At 35.2% G+C, this 10780-nt stretch overlaps 1 protein-coding gene across 2 annotated transcripts; it reads left to right on the top strand.

Annotated features, from left to right (window-relative positions):
- The first annotated feature begins 2004 nt into the window (after positions 1-2004).
- Positions 2005-10414, top strand: fam168b (family with sequence similarity 168 member B). 2 transcript variants are annotated; one of them, XM_051098803.1, is made up of 7 exons: positions 2005-2135; positions 5325-5413; positions 5571-5654; positions 5908-6050; positions 6135-6312; positions 6389-6508; positions 9231-10414. In XM_051098803.1, exons 2-6 carry the CDS (start codon positions 5344-5346, stop codon positions 6496-6498), a joined length of 585 nt encoding a protein of 194 aa, XP_050954760.1. In that variant the 5' UTR covers positions 2005-2135; positions 5325-5343; the 3' UTR covers positions 6499-6508; positions 9231-10414. The 2 variants fall into 2 exon arrangements, with proteins under 2 accessions (XP_050954760.1, XP_050954759.1); XM_051098802.1 differs by having other exon boundaries at positions 6132-6312.
- The last annotated feature ends 366 nt before the right edge of the window (positions 10415-10780 follow it).

Below are 10780 nucleotides of genomic sequence, written 5' to 3'. Positions count from 1 at the left end.
ATTCAGCTTTGCCTCACAGGAATAAATTATATTTTAAAGTGTATTAAAATAGATAAATGGTATTTTAAATTCCAATAATATTTTAACAATATTACTGTTTTTTTCTGTATTTTTGACAAAATAAATGCAGCCTTGATGAGCATAAGAGACTTCATTAAAAAAAAAAAGTAAAAATCTTACTGATCCCAAAACCTTTCTTGTTAGTACTAAACTGAATAACATACATATTTTTCTATTTCTTTGAAAGCTACAGAGAAAATAAGTATATTGTTGAAAGTTTTACATTAAATATGCATGTGACATAATTAAAATAAAAATTTTAAATTCAATTAAATTTAAATGCACCTCATTTTTTACTGTTATCATACTTTTACAAGATAACATTTTCCAAAATAAAAAAAGTTCAATTATTGTTCTTGCAAGGTCTTTTTTGACTTTGTAAATAAAATGTAAAAATATTTTTTAATTTTATAAAAAATTAAAACTGTCCTTTTTTATTGTCTGCGTAATTTGCTTGGAAACATTATATTTTATCCTGTCTGTTTTCTACTGTCCTATCAAATAAAAGCATAAAGGCACCTAAATATCAAATAAATAAAATAAAATATTATATTTGTTTTGGAATGTTGCTTACTGCAGAAAACTGATAGAATTACAATGTAAATTTAATAAAAATAAAATAAGTTTCATATGAGTGTTTAAAATGGCAGCTGATTTGAGTAATTTGTTTTTTAGAAAATATATACACTGTGTGCAGAATTATTAGGCATGTTGATATTCTGGTCATATTTTTTTTCCAATCTGGCAGTAAGTTTTGGGAGTTCATTTTAGTCCATCTCTGCAAGTCAGACTTTTCAGGATAGGAGACTAAACATGAACTCCCAAAATGTACTGCCAGATTTTGGAAGATAAATTCTTGAATCAGAGGTACAAGAGGATGTGATGCTTGTCCTTCAAGAGTCACTCTCAACTCATCTGTCTATAAAGCCTATAAAAAAAAAAAAAAAAAAAAAAAACTGTCTTCATGTATTTCACAACACGTCAGCTTGTTATTCTTATTAAGTCAAGGGCATTTTTTAGGATTTTTTACCAAGCAAATTCTCTGAGAAACTGACACATTGTACTTCTGAAGACTCCAGGTAGGTTGCAGTTCTGGAAAATGGTGGCGCTGGAGAACTGGAAACGGTTCCTGATGGTGTCACACCTAATTCTTCACCTTAATTCCTAATTCTTTTGCAGTTAACATGCATCTTTTCTTCTCCACCTGTTTTTTCTGACCATGCAGACTCAACAAGCGTTTCGCTGTCCAATGGTCAAGCCTTAACTTTGCAAATTCTTGTAATGCATTAGTATTGCATTCTTCTCATGGGCATTTAATAATTTAGACTTTTCAGTCTGGGTTAAATATCGTTTTTGGCTCATTTTATCTGTAAAAGAAAACATGCCTAATAATTACGCACACCTGAATATAAGGAGTTTTTCACTTCCAGCCTTCACGGACAATTATATATCACTTACAGATGATTAAATACAAAATTAATAGCAGTTATTAAGATTGGTGTGGTTTGGAATTGGTAAAATGTGTCTGGAAAAAAAAATATGACCAGAATATCAACATGCCTAATAATTCTGCACACAGTGTATATATTTAAAAACAATTTCCTGTATAAAGACTGCTATATAAGCAAAATTAACCATACCGTTAAGTACAAAACCTCTCAAATTTTATTTAAAATATCTTACATACTATCTGACATTGTCACATGCATATAACAAGATAAATCTAAAGTAAATTCGATTCTCAACACATCTAAAACATATATTAACGTATAATGTGTCTGATGGTATTGCATGTAGTTTTATTCAACAATAACAACTATTCAAAACAAACCCAAACCGACATTTAAATTAAAACACTTCCGCAGCTTTGACTAGCGTTCACTGTTCACTGAACAAATTTAAATACGTCCTTCCGCTTCCCTTCCGCTTCTCGCCAGAGGCGGAAGTGACGCACAGTGCTGCCAAAGCTTGCTGTGCGTAGCGTTCGCAGCCGACGCAAGAGCGCGAGACAGACAACATCATCAGATACGAGCGAAATACTGGATTATTCGCCAGCTACAAAAACCCCAGCGACCGTACGTACCCACATTCACTGTCCGGTTGAGATGCATCGCTTTATCTGCCCATCTGAGGGGGGTTTTGTCTGGGGGAAAACAGGGGGATGGATGGAGGAGTGGGACATGTAGTGAATTGGGATAAAGTGGGATGCGAGATGCTGCTGTTGGCCTGTAACACCGAGCCGCTGCGCTGCATCCTGCGTGCACAATGTCACGTCTGTTATTATTATGACGGGTTTGAGCATCAAAGCACGATCGTCTAATGCAGCGATGCAAAAAGCTCTCGTTTTATCCACGCATGTAAAATATTAATTGGCCGACCGGTAGTCAGTTTACAATCGGGACCTCAGGCTAATTGCAAGCCATACTTGTGTTTCAGAGGAGGCTGAATGCGATTCGTTATGCGCATTTGAGCTGCATCTGGTTGTTTTTGTTTATTGCATTGCATTGTTTTTTGATGCATCCGCTGCATGTTTTGAATCTCATAACTCGGATGCACTCAACCAATACGAGGAGAAACACGTTGCATCTGACATCAGCACGCGTCTTCAAGCATTGTAATTCGTAAACTCGACATTTTTCTTGATAAATCATTGAGTAACACAGGTTTTGCCATTTTACATGTTCGTGAACTCATGCAATGCTTTGTTTCCGCACATCAGTTTTGATTGACAGGTGTAGTAGAGAGTGACTTGAGGTCATAGAGGTACATGTTACACATGGCTGATAAAACTGCATACTGTGTTTTTTTTTTTCAAGTTTCTTTGTCCTGACCAATACTGATGCTGATTATTTTGAATGTGCAATGGCCATTATGCTGAATCATTTTCTTATTTATATTTTTGTATGACTTACATAATAATAATGATTAAATACAGCAATAATAATTAACTTATGGGTAGCATATTTTGATTAAAAACACATTATTATCAATAAGAAAAGTAAATTATTTTAAAAAGCTGCGTTTTAATTAATTTTTAGGAACACTGTTTTTCTTTGTTGAATCTTTAGCATTTGGCACTTTTTTTAAGATTCAGATGAATAGAAAAGTAAAAATATCAGTCTGTCTGTAGATTTACATTTTATAATTGTATAAATAAATTCATATATATTATTGGTGTGTATGATCTGTATTTTCATATTTTATATTGGGCCGTCATGATTCAATTTGAGTACTTTATTTTAAAAAAAGTACTTTACTGCAGTTTCCCTATGTTGAATAACGGGCAAAATATTGGAAATGGTGCATTTCACGGACGAGAATCCATACGCATTATTAGACCATTTTCCAAGGCTGCATGATATATTAAATCCATTTAAAAATCATAATAAAGCATAATGCGGCTAAATTAACAAACACTACGTTTCAATTAAGTAAATATATGCAATGCAGTTTTAATATTATGAGCTTTAATTATTTACATACAGATGAGGTCAAATGTTTACATACACCTTGCAGAATCTGTAAAATGTAAATTATTTTACCAAAATAAGAGGAATTATACAAAATGCATGTTATGTTTAGTTTAGTACTAACCTGAATAAGATATTTCACATAAAAGATGTTTACATACAGTCCACAAGAGAAAATAATAGTTGAATGTATAAAAATGATCCCGTTCAAAAGTTTACATACACTTGATTCTTAATACTGTGTTGTTACCTGAGTGATCCACAGTGTATTTGAACCCTTTCCAGCAATGACTGTATGATTTTGAGATCCATGTTTTGACACTGAGGAGGACAACTGAGGGACTCATATGCAACTATTACAGAAGGTTCAAACACTCACTGATGCTTCAGAAGGAAACACAACGCATTAAGAGGGGGGTGAAAACTTTTGAATTTGAAGTTCAGGGTAAATGTAACTTATTTTGTATCTTCTGTAGCTTCTGAAGGGCAACACTAAATGGAAAAAAAAAAGATATTTAGGCAAAATAAAAATAAAAATGTACACATCGTTCTGTTCAAAAGTTTTCACCCCCCGACTCTTAATGCATCGCTTTTCCTTCTGAAGCATCAGTGAGCATTTAAACATTCTGTAATAGTTGCATATGAGTCCCACAGTTGTCCTCAGTTTGAAAAGATGGATCTCAGAATCATAGTCATTATTGGAAAGGCTCCAAATACACAAAAATGCAGAAAAACCAAAGAATTTGAAGGACCTGAAGGACATTTCTGATATTTCTGAAGAACAGCAGACAGTTTAACTTTTGAAGACAAACAAGGGACAAGGGAACAACCATCACCAAACAAAAAAACACAGCTGTGGATCATTCAGGTAACAACACAGTATTAAGAATCAAGCATTTGTAAACTTTTGAACAGGGTCATTTTTTATAAATTCATCAATTATTTTCTCTTTATGGGTTATATGTAAACACCTTTTATGTGAAATATCTTCTTCAGGTCAGTACTAAATAAAAAATAACATGCATTTTGTATGATCCCTTTTATTTTGGTAAAATTATTAACATTTTGCAGATTCTGCCAGGTGTATGTAAACTTTCGACCTGAACTGTACGCGTAGATTACGTAGGTGCATCTCATACTCAATCTCTGCATATATTGCTGTAAATTTGGGTTTATTATAATGTTTATCTGGGAAAGCAGTGTGCTCCATTTCATCAGATTTGTAATGTAAATAATTTATAAGGCTATGCAAACACAGGAGAATACTGTTTATCACGATTTCAAAATAAAAGCTCAAACCCTCAATCTTACTTTACATGTTTTGATCTCCACATATTCAAGAAACTACAGTAGCTGTAGCATTTCTGTCTTAAAGAAATGGCGAAATATTAATGATTAAGTGGACATTTGAATTAAATATTTATTTAATATGAAACATTCAATTGCGCAGTAAAAGTGTAAAAACAGTCGTCAAGCCTTTGGTGCTCTCTGCAGTCATTTGTTGTTATGCATAATGTACATTAGTTCAATTGTTTGTAATACAGTATGTATTTTAAGTAATTTTTAAAGGCTGTTGTTTGCTTGGGTCTATTTTTATTACCACAAAAACTGATTACTCAATTAATCACCAGAACAATCCACCAATTACTCGAATACCAAAATGATCATTTGTGACAGCCCTATTTTATAGCTTTTTTTGCACCAAGTAGAAACGTACAGTGTTTGTTGTCTAGTAATAGGTAATTGTTTAACTAAACTGAATGTAGTGTCGTCTTCTTTTCTCCCTTATCAAAGGTGCTGAAAGATAAACATCATGAATCCTGTTTATAGCCCTGCGTCATCAGGGGTTCCTTATGCCAACCCTAAAGGAATAGGATACCCAGGTAACCAGAGATGAGCTCTGAGTCACTTGCATGCAATTGATAGGAAGTCCCTAGAGTTTTCACACCATAAGCAATTAAGTTCCAACTCATTGTCTTTATATTATTGTTAATTGCTGTGATTTTTTTTTTTTTTTTTTTTTTTCTTCCTCCTGCATAGCTGGATTTCCTGTGGGTTATGCAGCAGCAGCTCCGGCGTACTCCCCCGGCATGTACCCTGGTGCTAACCCAGCCTTTCCCACAGGTAAGGGAAGCCCAAACCCTCCCTTTTTACAGTGTTTTCCAGTTTCCAAGAAGCCAAAACAGATATTTTATTACATGGATCTCTTTTAAGTACCCTTTTGCCTTTGTAATTTTGCATATTTGCAAAAAAGCCATTTTTATCCATATGGTCAATGTTGATGTGATGCTCACTTTTTAAAGCATTGCTGCTGCTAGCAAATTAGATTATTGCTTATTTTTCTTTATTATCTTCATATATAATGTCATCTCTACAGGTTATGCTCCCGGGACCCCTTTCAAAATGTCCTGCTCCCCAACAACAGGTGCCGTACCCCCCTATTCCTCATCACCCAACCCTTACCCTGCTGCCGTCTACCCCGTGAGAAGTCCCTACCCCCAACAGAACCCCTACGCACAGGTAAAACCAATATAAAACCAAATGTTCTAAAGCGATAATGTCAACCCTGCATTTGATTAAAATATTGTTTTTTTTCCATAGCAGCAAGGCACTTATTACACACAGCCCCTTTATGCAGCACCGCCTCATGTCATTCATCATACAACGGTGGTCCAGCCCAATGGCATGCCAGCAGCCATGTATGCCCCTCCCATTCCCCCGCCCCGCCCTAACGGAGTCGCCATGGGAATGGTAGGAGGAACTACCATGGCGATGTCAGCTGGTGAGTCTCATCCAAATAATCCTTTGAAATTCATAGTTGAAGAGAAAATGTTAAAATGCATTTTTTGTCTTCTTAGGGACATTATTAACTACTCACTCTCCGACCCCAGTCGCGCCTCACCCTTCAATGCCCACGTACCGCCCACCTGCCACTCCCACCTACAGTTACGTGCCCCCGCAGTGGTGAACACTACACTGTGAGTGCAAATCCTTTGTTTGACAGCTCTTAAAGGTGTGGTCACATTGTGGTCACATGCTGATTTTGCATTGGATTTACTTGAATTTGCTGCATCATCTGACCGAAAGATGCTTAGTTTGTAGGTGACTTTATACATCGTTACACTTTTGATAATCTATGCTGAATTCGGCGCAAAATATTTCCCCTCACAGGTTCATTTGACGTTTTTTAAGCTTTTAACCTTCCAGTTGGTCACATGAATTTGCCATGTTGTCTGACAGAAAATGCTTGGTTTAAAAGTGACTTCATAGGACAAATGTGATTTCTTATATCACTATGCTATGATGTTATTATATTGGTAGTAGAAACTATTCTGCTACTAAACTATTCTTATCGGAACATTAAAATGCAAACACTTGGTTTAAAATTATGCCAATATGTTTTGCTGATAAGATGATTAAGGTGTTTTATTTGCTCAGGGGACGCTATTGGCATACTTCTAATAAAATGAAAGTAAAATACACAAATATCATAAATATATTTGTGTTTTTGATTAAATAAAGCAGTGTCGATGTCAGAACATCACTAGTCTGTTTTGATTTAAAGGTCAGAAGCTATAGTTTACATGAATGATAATCAAAAACAATAACTTATTATATACAGATTTATTCATTGATATGTAATAGTTTTTTTTTTTTTCAAATGGATTATGAAAACTTAAAAGCAGGGAGCTCTAAAAGATTTTTTTAATTTTTACAGCTCTTTTACTTTAGACTATCTATTAATGTTAAATCCACAAGTAAGCTATTATGGTTTCAACTGCATCTGTCTGAGAAAAAAAAAATGGACAGATTTATTTTCAAGGCTTTCAGTGTGCTCGCAATAAAAAAGAACTTGAAATAAGTTATTGCTCAAAACTAAGAGACCTGATGTTGTTTCAAAACAAAGGGAAATGCATATCGGTTTATAAAACGGATAGTTCCAGTCCTTGATTCTGATTAGTTGAGTTGCATTCGAAGCTGTTGTAAATTACTCTATAAACATATACCTTTGCTTACGTCTGTGTTTTTATTAATGTCATTACAGTTTATTTGCTCTGTTTTATTTTGTGACACCTTACTATGTATATGTAATAACCATTTTATAAAAGCAATAAGCCTTGAAAAAACAAGGGTTTACAGTGAATTTATAACAGCTAAGGGGGTTTTAGGTCTCTGCTTCACATCGTGCCTACCAGCACCCCTTAGCTGTTATAAATTCACCGTAAACCACAACTTCTTAGGGCTTATTGTTTTAATCAGCATCGGCTGTCTATTGCAGTGGTTCCCAACCACGTTCCTGGAGGCCCCCCCAACACTACACATTTTGCATCTCTCCTTTGTCTGACACACCCATTTCAGGTCTTGGGGTCTCTCCTAATGAGCTGATGATCTGAATCAGGTGTGTTTAATTAAGGAGACATGAAAAACATGCAGTGTAGGGGGGCCTCCAGGAACCACTGGTCTATCGGATATCAGCAGAAATTGAATATTGTACATCATTTTCTGTGACGATGGAGGATTTCCCCATGCAATTTTTGCATTGGACTCAGTTGGTCACATGAATTTTCCACATGATTTGACAGAAAGATGCTTGGTTTAAAGGAGAAGTCCACTTCCAGAACAACAATTTACAGATAATGTACTCACCCCATTGTCATCCAAGATGTTCATGTCTTTCGTCCTTCAATCGTAAAGAAATTGCTTTTTGAGGAAAACATTTCAGGATTTTTCTCCTTATAATAGACTGATATGGTGCCCCGAGTTTGAACTTCCAAAATGCAGTTTAAATACAGCTTCACACAATCCCAAATGGGGTTGTAAACGATTCCAGCCGAGGAAGAAGGGTCTTATCTAGCGAAACGATCGGTTATTTTCATTAAAAAATACAATTTAAATACTACTTCATCTTAAACGCTCGTCTTGTCTTGATCTCCCTGAACTGTGTGTATTCTGCCTCAAGATAGTTAGGGTATGTTGAAAAACTTGTATTTTCTCCCTCAACTTCTAAAATCATTTCAAAATCATTTCAAAATCATCCTACATCGCTGCAGAAGTTCCGACCCAGTCTTTGCAAAGTAAACATGCAAAGAAGATCAAACACCCGCAACAAAAAAGGTAAAACAGCGATATAGGACAATTATGAAGGTGATGGAGAACATGAGATGGGAGTTTTTCGACACACCCTAACTGTCACAAACAGGAAAAAAAACAGAGGTCAGGAAGAGCAAGACAAGACGAGCGTATGACATTAAAAAGTATATCAATTGTATTTTTTTAATGAAAATAACTGATCGTTTCGCTAGATAAAACCCTTCTTCCTCAGCTAGGATTGTTTACAACCGCATTTGGGATCGTTTGAAGACGCGTTTAAACTGCATTTTGGAAGCTCAAACTCTGGGCACCATATCAGTCCATTATATGGAGACAAATCCTGAAATGTTTTCCTCAAAAAACATAATTTCGGCAAATATTCATGCACGAAATCCAGTCATTTTAATAGGAATCTACGCAATCTGGAATTTTGCGTGACAGTGAGGTTCTGTTCATTATCAGAAAGATGGTTGGTTTGAAAGTGACTTTATACATCAGTAATTTTGTTGACTACATTTAACAAATGTGACCGCACCTGTGTTTATACTCCCTAAATAATATAATTTTGTTGTTCCCTGTGTGAAATAATTGTCTTTTTGTTGTCTCCAGGTCAAAAGATGGTAGATATGCATTCTCACTGTCCAGTATTTTTACAATTGGAGCTGACACTACAAGTGTTATCAGCCAGTTGCTCTTCCTTCCAAACATAATGTGAATCCGACTCCAGTTGGCAGGTGAAAGGAAAGAGTATCTTCCCAGTCCGGCTCCATTACTACTTCCCATCCTTCACTCATTCTACGACATATCTCACGGCCGAAGACCAGACAAGCTCTTCATGCTGAATTGTGTTGTGTGGACTGTCTTGCAGTTTTTAGCTAACTCTTTAATTGGTGAAACCGGAAGGGAGTTGGAATTAGTTTTATTGGAATACCTATTGAATGCATGTATATATTTAAAAGAGGAAAAAAGCAACAAAAAAGCAACAGCGCTAGCTCGTTCTACCAGCTATGACAAGATGCAAAACCATCAGCAGTTATCTCAAGCAAAAATCCAAAGGGATGGGGAAAAACAACTGTATATTAAATGCAATGTCTTAATTGTTATTTCATACAAGATGTTAATAACGTTAGCATTTAAAAAGAAACATTTTTTTTTCTTCCTGGTTTTAATTTGGGTATTTGTAGCTCCAGGCATGGTTCGTCTTCTCTGGGTGACGGTGAGTTTGTTGCCGCCGTGCCCTGATGCGAAGACGGGCCCTTAGGGTTTGTGCCTCCGCTTCATATGCCTGTTTTTAGTTGATAAGTTTTATCACTCTACATGCTCTCGCTGCAGTTAATTGTTGCACTAATTGCCTGTGTGTGTACATAAATTGGTTGATTGAGCTGTATTGGTGCTGAGAGCATGCTAACTCATTTGTGTACCTCTGGTTTGGTTTTCTTAACTTTTAAAAGTCTGACCGAAAGATTAACATTGGAATCGCAGTGTGCTGCGACATTTTAAATGGTAAATTGTTTATGTGGTAATTTAAAAAAAAGAAAAAAGAAAAAGACCCAATTAAGTTGATTTGATAACACTACTGGTTACATTTGAGGAGGTGAATTTGAGTTGTTTAGTTATTATTGACCCAAACATCGCTTGTTACCTCAAAATTACACCGTAACTGACTGAAATTTATTGTCTTTTTACTTTATACATTGCCTATGTCACTTCGGTTAAAGAATGTTTTGTAATGTTTAATGTGTTTTTGTTTTGTATTTTCAAGAAAGACCAAAAAATAAATACAATAATAAATAGGAGTCTTCTGGCTTTATTTTTCATGCACTTGACACCGGTTAAGGACAGTCTTAGATTTCATTTAAAATGGCTTTTATCAAAGGATGTTTATTAGCAAATCTGTCTGAAAGTAAGAATTTTAAAAATAATCTAGTAATCATAAATGACTGGAGAGGTCATGGAACTTCAGATAATTGCTAAGTGCAAGAAATGAAGAAACATATGCCACATTGTCTTTGTTGTTACTGATTTAATAGTACATAGGCTAAAATACACTACCAGTCAAAAGTTTTTGAACAGTAAGATTTTTAAAGATGTCTCCTCTGCTCACCAAGCATTTATTTGATCAAAAGTACAGCAAAAACAGTAAAATTTAGAAATATTTT

Source organism: Labeo rohita, chromosome 24 (genome assembly GCF_022985175.1).
Source record: "Labeo rohita strain BAU-BD-2019 chromosome 24, IGBB_LRoh.1.0, whole genome shotgun sequence".
NCBI classification, from domain to species: Eukaryota; Metazoa; Chordata; class Actinopteri; order Cypriniformes; family Cyprinidae; genus Labeo; species Labeo rohita.
The sequence above is the reverse complement of the archived record's forward strand: the minus strand, read 5'-3'. Positions and strand labels throughout refer to the sequence as shown.

Excerpts from the sequence above, each read along its gene's own strand:
- fam168b (XM_051098802.1), top strand. The coding sequence starts at position 5,344 with ATGAATCCTGTTTATAGCCCTGCGTCATCAGGGGTTCCTTATGCCAAC. Across the intron at positions 5,414-5,570 it reads TAAAGGAATAGGATACCCAG|CTGGATTTCCTGTGGGTTAT; the intron begins GTAACCAGAGAT and ends CCTCCTGCATAG. Across the intron at positions 5,655-5,907 it reads TAACCCAGCCTTTCCCACAG|GTTATGCTCCCGGGACCCCT; the intron begins GTAAGGGAAGCC and ends TCATCTCTACAG.